The sequence below is a fragment of the Triticum aestivum genome, chromosome 4D (genome assembly GCF_018294505.1).
Source record: "Triticum aestivum cultivar Chinese Spring chromosome 4D, IWGSC CS RefSeq v2.1, whole genome shotgun sequence".
Classification (NCBI taxonomy): domain Eukaryota; kingdom Viridiplantae; phylum Streptophyta; class Magnoliopsida; order Poales; family Poaceae; genus Triticum; species Triticum aestivum.
The window spans coordinates 374247380-374257618 of NC_057805.1; the positions used below are offsets into that span (position 1 = coordinate 374247380).

Below are 10239 nucleotides of genomic sequence, written 5' to 3' on the forward strand. Positions count from 1 at the left end.
CTGTGTTATTATCGGTCTTTGCACACATTTCTGATTACAGACCTGTTTGCCGCGTATCACACACATCTTGATATATTGAACCGTTCCCGCATGCCATATATCGCACACACCTTGATTTGGCTGACCATTTCTTTTGTGTTGCCTAATCACAAAAAGTTCATCCGAGTGAACCGTAAGCCGTATATCACACACGCCTTCATCTGGCTGCCCGTTTCTTTTGTTCTGCCACATCGCAAACAGTTAATTGAACTGAACTGTATGCCCAGCATCGCACACGCAACTAAAATCTGAACCGTGTTTGATACATCCTCCATCTCAAACGTTTTGCACCTTTTTTGACGGTTTTTTACACCACTGTTTGCGAGTAATGCATCGCACACAGTTTCGTCGAAGGGTCTCTGATTGTAGTGTCGCGTTAGCAGCAACCTGTAGTAGTGCAGGTATGGTAGAGGATGGTACCTGGCGGGGCGGTCGGAGGACAGGGGGTTGAACGGAGGCAGAGGAGAAGCGGCGAGGAGCCTTGCTGGAGCGCCGGAGGTGACGGAGATGCAGATTTTCAACAAGTGTGGGGCGTGGTGCCTGATACGTCTCCAACGTATCTATAATTTTTTATTGTTCCATGCTATTATATTATCTGTTTTGGATGTTTAATGGGCTTTATTATGCACTTTTATATTATTTTTGGGACTAATCTGCTAACCGAAGGCCTAGTGCAAATTGCTGTTTTTTTGTGCCTATTTCAGTGTTTCGCAGAAAAGGAATATCAAACGGAGTCCAAACGGAATGAAACCTTCGCGAGGATCGTTTTTGGAACAAACGCAATCCAGGAGACTTGGAGTGGACGTCAAGGAAGCAACGAGGCGGCCACGAGGTAGGAGGGCGCGCCCCCCACCCTCGTGGCTCCACCGACCTACTTCCTTCGCCTATATATACTCTTATACCCTGAAAACATCCAGGAGCACCACGAAACCCTATTTCCACCGCCGCAACCTTCTGTACCCGTGAGATCCCATCTTGGGGCCTTTTCCGGCGCCCCGCCGGAGGGGGAATCGATCACGGAGGACTTCTACATCAACACCATAGCCTCTCCGATGATGTGTGAGTAGTTTACCGTAGACCTTCGGGTCCATATTTATTAGCTAGATGGCGTCTTCTCTCTCTTTGGATCTCAATACAAAGTTCTCCTCGATTCTCTTGGAGATCTATTCGATGTAATACTTTTTGCGGTGTGTTTGTCGAGATCCGATGAATTGTGGGTTTATGATCAAGATTATCTATGAACAATATTTGATTCTTCTCTGAATTCTTATATGTATGATTTGATATCTTCGCAAGTCTCTTCGAATTATCAGTTTGGTTTGGCCTACTAGATTGATCTTTCTTGCAATGGGAGAAGTGCTTAGCTTTGGGTTCAATCTTGCGGTGTCCTTTCCCAGTGACAGCAGGGGCAGCAAGGCACGTATTGTATTGCTGCCATCAAGGATAAAAGGATGGGGTTTATATCATATTGCTTGAGTTTATCCCTCTACATCATGTCATCTTGCCTAATGCGTTACTCTGTTCTTAAGAACTTAATACTCTAGATGCATGCTAGATAGCGATCGATGTGTGGAGTAATAGTAGTAGATGCAGAATCGTTTCGGTCTACTTGTCACAGACGTGATGCCTAAATACATGATCATGCCTAGATATTCTCATAACTATGCGCTTTTCTATCAATTGCTCGACAGTAATTTGTTCACCCATCGTAGAATTTGCTATCTTGAGAGAAGCCACTAGTGAAACCTATGGCCCCCGGGTCTATTTTCTATCATATAAGTTTCCGATCTATTTTATTTTGCAATCTTTACTTTTCAATCCATACCATAAAAATACCAAAAAAATATTTATCTTATTATCTTTATCAGATCTCACTTTTGCAAGTGGCCGTAAAGGGATTGACAACCCCTTTATCGCGTTGGTTGCAAGGTTCTTAATTGTTTGTGCATGTACAAGTGATTTGCGTGTAGTCTCCTACCGGATTGATACCTTGGTTCTCACAAACTGAGGGAAATACTTACGCTACTTTGCTGCATCACCCTTTCCTCTTCAAGGCAAAACCAATGCATGCTCAAGAGGTAGCAGTGCCCGGGGTGGTGGAGCACCGACGGTGGCAAGAGAGAAATAAGGAAGTAGAGAAAATGGGGAGGATGGAGTCGCGTGACTGGGGAAGGGTTTTGGGTTTTCGGTGGGTTAGGGGTGTCGGATTCGTACGTTTCGCGTGTCCGGACTCCCGCAAAGCTCCCCCACTCTTGTCTCTGTTTTGCGGGAGAAATCGCGTCTGGACCGCCCCGCGGACCTATACAGGATCGCGTTGGATGGCTTAGGCGATCCGGACAGCGTGATCCAGATGGTTGCGGGAGGTTTACGGGTCCGCCTTGGAGATGCCCGCCTTGCACTATGGCAAGTTGAGGAGAGAGATCTCTAGCCTATTATTAATATGATTATCAAGAATATTTTTGGGTGGATGGCCAGAACTCTTTCATATAGAGGGAAGTTTATTATACTTTGTTCTTGCAATGTTAGTATACCTACTTATCTCATGGTCATGATTAAATTCCCCAAATGGACTATTAATCCATCGATTCTTAGATGTCTCACTTCTTTAGGGCAATATGGGGGATCAACGTAAATATCATCTACTCCCTCAGTTCCATAATGTAAGACGTTTTTAGTGTAAAAAATATCTTACATTATGAGACGAAGGGAGTAGCCCATTGGAGGTATGTTTTCAAGGAAGAAAAACTTTGGTGGCCCTCGTGTTCACAGTATTAGAGATTTTAACATGGCTTTGTTAGCTTCTTGGGGGAAGAGATACTTTGATAGTGTGGATAGTGCTTGAAGCTTTGATTGATCATAAATCTAACACTGGTAACCCTAATGTTCTCTATCAAAAACCTTTCTGGGAGAGTGTGACTTGGGCTCTTTCTGCCTCTAAAACTTTCTGTAGGTGGAAAGTTGGTAATGGAAACAATGCCAGTTTTTTGCATGATACTTGGGTTGAGGATTGTTCCCAAAAAAAAATCAATTTTGGGATCTTCTAATAATTTGTAATCAACATGATTGCTCTATCTCAAACTCAAATTTAGAAGATGTGTGGTCTAGAATGGCATGATCCTTTGGAATCATCTTCTGAATTTAATTGAATGTTTCCCCCTATTTGACCTTCCAGATTCACCTATCTGGGTGTTAGAACCTAAAGAAAAATACTTTGTTAAATCATTTTATAATTATATTAACTTTGAAGGCGTAGTGTCTATAATTGGAGATAATTTTTAGAAAATCCTCTGCCCTCAAAAGATTCATGTCTACCTTTGGTCGATTGTTTACAACAAGGTTTTAACTAGAGATATTTTGGCTAAGAGGAGGCATGTAGATGAACCTTCATATCTTCTTTGTGGGGATGAATCAGTACAACACATTTGCATCTGATTTCTTCCAAATAAAACGGCCTGGGTGTTTTGTTGATATTATTGCATTGTGGCGCATGTATATAAGACAAGCATGTTTTGAATTTTGTCTTAGCTGCCTCCTTGTGGAGCATATGGACACTAAGGAATGAATTTTGTTTCCAAAGACGTACTTGGAGAAACATTCACTTCATCATTGTTCATCAATAGAAGGTGCTCTGCAATGACACTCAATCTGCATTACTTCATCGACGCATACTTTTTTCTGGATTGGCATCGGAGAAAATTCCTCGCGATTGCTTGGAGATGAGCCATACTCATGGTGCAGAGCTCCAGTAGATGATGTGCTTCATAGATGATGTGTTATTCTCTCCGATGTTTTGTTTCATGTGTCTGTAAGATAAAAACTTGTTTAGCCGGTTTTATTTTTAGACATGTGTTTGGTTGCCCGATGGTTGCTTGGGCCTACCATCTTGGTTTGGCCCGAATGCTTATGTTGGTTTTGGCTTCATTTTACTAAAAAGTAGAACGGGCGGGGAACCCCTTTTGTTCAATAAATCTTTTGCGTCATGTTCATTTAAATTTAAAAAATGTGTAGTCATATTAATATATTTGTTCGTAAATGTAAAGTTGATAATTAAATTTCACGTAGTCAAACTACGAAATCACTTTGAAATTGTGCTTAGCTTTTTACTATGACCTAATCAGGATGATGAGGACATCTCTACCAGTATTACACCATCAACCCCTGCGGCTATGCGTATGCAAGGTTCCAGAAAAATAAGAGCTATTCATTAGAGCTCGCACATGCCAATTAAATTATCTGGTACCTTCATTTCCTAGAACTACTTCTAATGTTCATGAGAATATGATGTTTACTAAGTTAGATATGTTTGTATTGCATAGGAAATAAAATACCTGGCATGGACAGGAGGGATGAGCATTGGGGCGTGATCAAGCATGGAGATGGAACTGGGAGTGAAAGGAACAACAATGAAGCTTCACGTGATGATTTCATGGCTTTGAAACCACCATGATGACATATGAAGATATGGGAGAAATATGCAATATGGCATTTCATAATTTCATCCATAGTAGGTGTTGCGTGACCTTAGGCCTCCTTTGATTTAAAGGAAATTTGTAGGAATATATACAATACGATTTCTATGGGACATTCTTCTATTAGCCCTTTGGTTGGTAGGAATGGTTCCTATTATTATGTAGGATTGGTTCATATCCTTCACATTTCAAAGGGAAAAGGCATTAACTCATGTCTAATGGAAAAAAAAACTCATATTTATGAACCAAATGACATATCTTTACCTACATGAATCGAGATACATGCCATCTTATTTTCTGTGACTTTTATATTACTATAATATTCATATCATATGGAACGCAGGAGGCCTTACTTTTGAGCCATGCCTACGTAATTTTGAAATGTTAGACCATATGTTGTTTTTAGAGTCCGTATTAATGAAGTAAACCGACTCAGGGTGGATTTTTTGGGCTCCCAATTTGGTAGGAGTGGAAGAGATGAATATTTTGGTAATGGAAATAAAATCATTGGATCACTCCTTCGTGACCATCTTGTTGCTTGGGCTAGTTGTCGATCTTGTAATGCTAAATCTAAAAATGGGCACACGGGCTTCATGCAGTGGCAAGGTCCAATCAACCACAAACCACCATGTTTTCTATGGGTGAAACACCCTTTGGAATATGTGGCCCAATATGAGGTAATTTGCATTGGGTCGTCACGTATAGACAAGCCGTGCGAACATACGGTCAGAGAGAGTGGATCAGCGAGAGGCCTCTTTAATCATTTAGATTTAATGTCCGAATGCATATTGGTTGATGCCTTTGTTTATAATGAACGAGATTCATGATGCTATTGGATATACCCTTTGGTGCAGTTTTTTTGAAAGAATAAACAATGAATTACCAATCCATCACTTTAGTCGACTCAGACATCGCTCCCATTCTCAAATAGGAAATTTTCATTCATATAGAGGCAGAAAATAATGATTGAGGTGAACCTAATATATTTTCTAAACCACCAAATGTTTTATTGACAAACCTATTTTAGTTATGTTAATATATTTTTAATGTGATAAGAAAAGAAGAAATTGTGAAAGACCAATTGGTCCACTCTACGATACACGAGTACCAGCCCCTAATTCAGCCATTGTCGAGTAGGATTTGACAAGTGTAGCAATAATGAAGGCCCAATTAAACCGAATGTGGACTTTGCTCCCAAGCTTGCTTGCACCATTTCAGTTCAGTTCATTTCAATGTGTAGTTAGAAGTTTTAAACGTTCTAAGACAATTCATTCATGTACATATGGTATCACATTATGTATCAGTACTTTTTTGTGAGAAAATATGATAGTTTGCGTTTAAAAACACACAAAATGAGTGGCTAAATGACACATGTATGTGCACCGAATTTTTGCCTTTTCCACATGGCACAAGGATGCATCTTTGGACCAGCAAGAAACTAAAATACTCCAATAGTATGCAACTTCGTCTTTTTAAGAGGTTTTGGCAATATAAATTTACTTTTATTAAGATAGGATAAGGCACATCCTACATTCCGAGCTCATCTTGGAGTCACCGTGACTCGACTAAACCCTTGTATGGGTATCTGCATTGAAAAATTATGTATGGAAAGATCAAAAGAAATATGACTAGTAGGGAGAGAGAGGGTCTGTCGAGGCAGTAGGAGAGCACCAGGGACACCTCACCACTCCCTAACCCTACCCCCGTTCTCGTGTGGCGCCGCTGCGCCGCACCGGAGCGCTCCCGTCCCTTCCTCCGGTCCTCTCCAACGCCATCTCCCCTACCGCCGCTGGCGCCAGGGGCTTGCAGGCAAAGCCTGTGCACGCAGCGGTGGCGGCGGCGCTTCTTCTCGGCCAGATCCAGTCAGGCGGGCGGCGGTCCACGCTGGTCGGACATATGGCAGCGGCAGCCAGTTTCGACATGCAAGCGGCGACGTACGGCAACGGGTCCTACGGCGGCGGCTTGGGTGCCCGATCTGATCCTAGATGGGCTTAGGCGGGCCACACAAGCTGCTGTCGTGTACCATCCTTGTTCCGTCAATGGCATGCTGCCACCGGGCTCGACCTGCGACACGAGGACATTGGGGGATCTGGTCCTGGGCGTGGCGGTGGTGGCCACCTCCTTCGCCGGAGGTGGTCAGCCAGAGGCTGGGTGGTCAGATCTCAAGACCCGTCATCTAGCGCCGACTGCGAGTTGGGGAGACATAGTTGCCGGTGAAAACCGAGCCGTTGGCGGGCGATGGCGGCGTTTTTGCGCTATTAGCTTGATGAAGGCATCGTCATGTAACTGTTGTCGACCTACTCATGCTGCTTCGGGGGAACCCTAGGATCTGGTCTTCCAGATCGGACGATGGCAGTACTGCGGTGCCGTTTCTCTTGGGAGCATCGTTTGTGGAGCAGCGCTGGAAGACAGAGGCAGGAGGTGGAGCGGATTCGTCTTGCGCGGAGCATCGGTGGAGCTGTCAAGTCATGCATGGCTGACAGGTGCTACGCTGAGTCATGCCTGGTTGGCAGGTGCTACACACGACAGATCTTCCAGAGTCTTTGCATCTGGACGGACGAGCGCAGGGCGGTGGTGCCGTTGGGCGCTGTGGTGGCGTCGACGGATGTCCGGACTGGTAAGGATTGGATCTCTCTCCTGAAGACGAGTCATTGCTCCGATGATGATGTCGGCTTCTAAAACGTATGCATGTGGGATGCGCTTTATGTCTGCTGCACCGGATGTTGATCCCGATACATTATGTGGATGGATCGACGACGACATCGATTTTAGATATGAGGAGTGAGATCACTCCACATTATCAAGTTTGTAGGTGTGAGTCATTATGTGGATGGATCGACGACGACATCGATTTTAGATATGGGGAGTGAGATCACTCAACATTATCAAGTTTGTAGGTGTGAGTGGTGGCTTCGGGTGGATTGATGTATATTCTTGTTAGACCTTTGTGTGAAATAATTAATACAGATGGCTGCATGCATCGGTTGATGCATAGGCCGGGGTTTAACCTCCTTTTCTAAAAGAAAATTAAAAAAATATGACCAAGAGTGAGAGTGGTTCAAAGCTGACTGTGAGCTGGCTAATTGGAATTTCGCCTAGACCAGACCATGGCTCTCTATGCGTACTGTTGGAAACAAATTAAACAAACCAGTCCGAGGTTCTTTACTGCCATGCCGGCGATCGTTCATACAAACATCATGCATTACCTACCACCCTCCATATCCACACATAACACATGCCTACTCGCTGCTGTATTTTTTTTTTCTTCCGAAAAGAAGGATATCACGTCCTCGGTCTCCGCATCAATGGATGCACACTGCTGGCTTCTGTATCATGTTAGCAACTCAGGGATACAACACACGGGGCGTACACTATCACATACTCCCTCTGTAAAGAAATATAAGAGTGTTTAGATCGCTAGTACTTACTTTATTGATGTTTTCACATGCGCACAGAAGGCATCGCAGCCGCGGCTAGCTTTTTTGAAACCGGAAGCTGCAGCTAGCTTCAGTTTGCAGTGACGGCCATCTTCATCCCGAGCCCGCAGTGGCCGCTGAGGCTGCAGATGAAGTAGTTCGTCCCAGGGACGAGCGTCACGCGGTCGCTCCCCGAGGTGTAGGTGTGCGTCGCGCCGGAGCCCCGGCAGCTGTTGTAGCCGCCGGCGTCCACCGCCACCACGTTGTGCACGGCCGGGTTGTAGCTGAACACTGCGCCGTAGATCAAAGACGCGCATCACGTGAGACGAGGTAATGATACGGAGCAACAGGAAGGAGTAATCGACTGTGCCATCTTTCTGACGGCCTGGTCACTCACCGAGGACGTCCCCTGCGCGGAAGCTCTTGCCGCTGGGCCAGCTGCCGGCGGCGAACGACCAGTCGACGTTGTAGGTGGCGGCGCCGGCGGTGTCGGCGCCGAGGAGGAGGCACAGCACGAGGAAGCCGAGGGTGAAGCCCTGCGCCGCACTGCCTCTTCCCTGAGCCATTGCCATAACTCCCCTGGTGCTTCTCTGCGTCCCTCTGTGAGTGTGTGGGGTGGAGTGACTGTAGCTATACTGTGCACGAGAGCGTGGGGCGGAAAGGGCAAAGCCGGCTACCTGGATCCAATCGCAAGTCCATAGACGGCAGCACATTACTGTAGTTATACCAAAATGGAGTAGTAGTTGTGCCGAATGGCGTGGGTGGTAGCGCACGCCGTCCATGGATCCTCAAAAGCTGGGAAATGCTAACTGAACTTAGGTGTAACTTTCTGGACATGCATCTTGTCCTACTGCAAGTATAAAGAAATATTACATTTCTCGGCCAATTCCTTCTCTTGGGATAATGATACTCCCTCGGATCCATATTACTTGTCACTTTAACGGATGTATCTAGCACTGAAACGCAGCTTGATACATTTATTTAAGCGACAAAATAATATGGATCGAAGAGAGTGAAAAAATCATAGAAAAATCTCAATCTACTAAGATTTATCCCATTTTGATCTATCAATGCACACACCAATGACCCTATTCCTTCTCAAAACACAACGAACCCTATTGAAACACCCTAAATGAAGAGCTAAATTTTGTGGAATGTTCGATTACCTCATTTAACTTCAAATTCTTCATTGTTGCAGGGCATCTAACTTTTTTGGGAGGAATGTGACATTTAACTTCAAAGTCAAGTGTGTAGGCTATAGGGATAACAACAAGCCAAACTTTCTAACAAAATTGCAGAAGTCAGTTTTGATTTCAAGCAAGGAGAGGGACGAGTGGACGAGGAACGCCAAGGCATGCGACATCGCCCCACCTGTAAACCAATATTGTCAGATCTCATGTATGGCGGCTTCAGAACTAGTGTTTCACCAGAGGTGTTTTATGCGCTTTGCTGAACCTATCTCACTCAACTGTAGCAGTCGACAGTGGATTGGGCGCCCTAGCCTTTTTACAACGTACTTGCTGTAGAAAATGGGGAGTAGATTTCCATATAAAATATGCTCGATTCGACCTTGGAACTTCAATAATGCAACCAAAGTTCAGTACTTATATTTTCTTTTTTGCGGGGGAACGGCCACGAGATTCCACCAACTAGACCCACGAGCACCCATCATCTAGACGAGCACGCATGTAAACCAAAGCCCCCTGTCCTAAACAAGGCTTTAGGTGTACTTATCCAGGCGTGTGCCCCCATTATTGCATCCCAAACGGAACGATGAACCAAGAGCCCGTGATTGCTTCATGCAGTGACTGCCTGACTGGAACTGTGGAACATGCCGAAATTTCAGAGAATGGACGCCTAGTGAAGTTTCAGAGAATGGATGCCTCCCCATTTCATGTGCTTTTAGGCTGTTCGTTTCTGATCTATTTGCAGGGTGCACATGTGCCTTCTCTGCTGGATTCTTTAGCCACCTTTGGTGCTCAATCTTGTTTCTTCCTGGGTTCAGAATAGAGATTGCTGTCCTTGGAGCTTGGTTAGTATCGATGGTGACAGACAGGGGCAGCTCACGCTTAAGTTCTGCTGCTAGCTATGGCTCCAAAAGAAGCAAGAGAAGCAGAATTAACCGGGATCGGTATTGGTGTACGTTGCATTGAAGTGAGGAGTGCTTCGGGTAAGGTTGTTTTTCTTCTGTGATTAGTCTGTGAAGCGGACGCGGCTAATCTACACCCGAGCTCAAATGAGCTCGGGTGAACAGTAAAATCGAAAAAAAATTCAAAAAATTCCATATTTTTTTGAGAGAAACATTGACAAAAGTG

At 44.7% G+C, this 10239-nt stretch overlaps 1 protein-coding gene across 2 annotated transcripts; it reads right to left on the minus strand.

Moving 5' to 3' along the window:
- Nucleotides 1-7646: 7646 nt before the first annotated feature.
- LOC123100063 (chemocyanin) lies at nt 7647-8639 on the minus strand. Of its 2 annotated transcripts, XR_006448342.1 has the most exons (3): nt 8322-8639; nt 7937-8215; nt 7647-7834 (listed from the first exon to the last, which is right to left on the minus strand). XR_006448342.1 is itself a non-coding variant. In XM_044522054.1 (2 exons), the coding sequence occupies exons 1-2, from the start codon at nt 8635-8637 to the stop codon at nt 8016-8018; spliced, it is 516 nt and encodes a 171-aa protein (XP_044377989.1). In that variant the 5' UTR covers nt 8638; the 3' UTR covers nt 7647-8015. The 2 variants fall into 2 exon arrangements, 1 of the variants encoding a protein (XP_044377989.1); XM_044522054.1 differs by having other exon boundaries at nt 7647-8215; nt 8322-8638.
- Nucleotides 8640-10239: the final 1600 nt, after the last annotated feature.

What these genes read in the sequence shown, in the direction of transcription:
- LOC123100063 (XM_044522054.1), bottom strand. Translation starts at nt 8,637, where the DNA reads ATGTGCTGCCGTCTATGGACTTGCGATTGGATCCAGGTAGCCGGCTTT. An exon ending in CCGCGCAGGGGACGTCCTCG is followed by an intron (nt 8,216 to 8,321) that starts GTGAGTGACCAG and finishes TCTACGGCGCAG; the next exon opens with TGTTCAGCTACAACCCGGCC.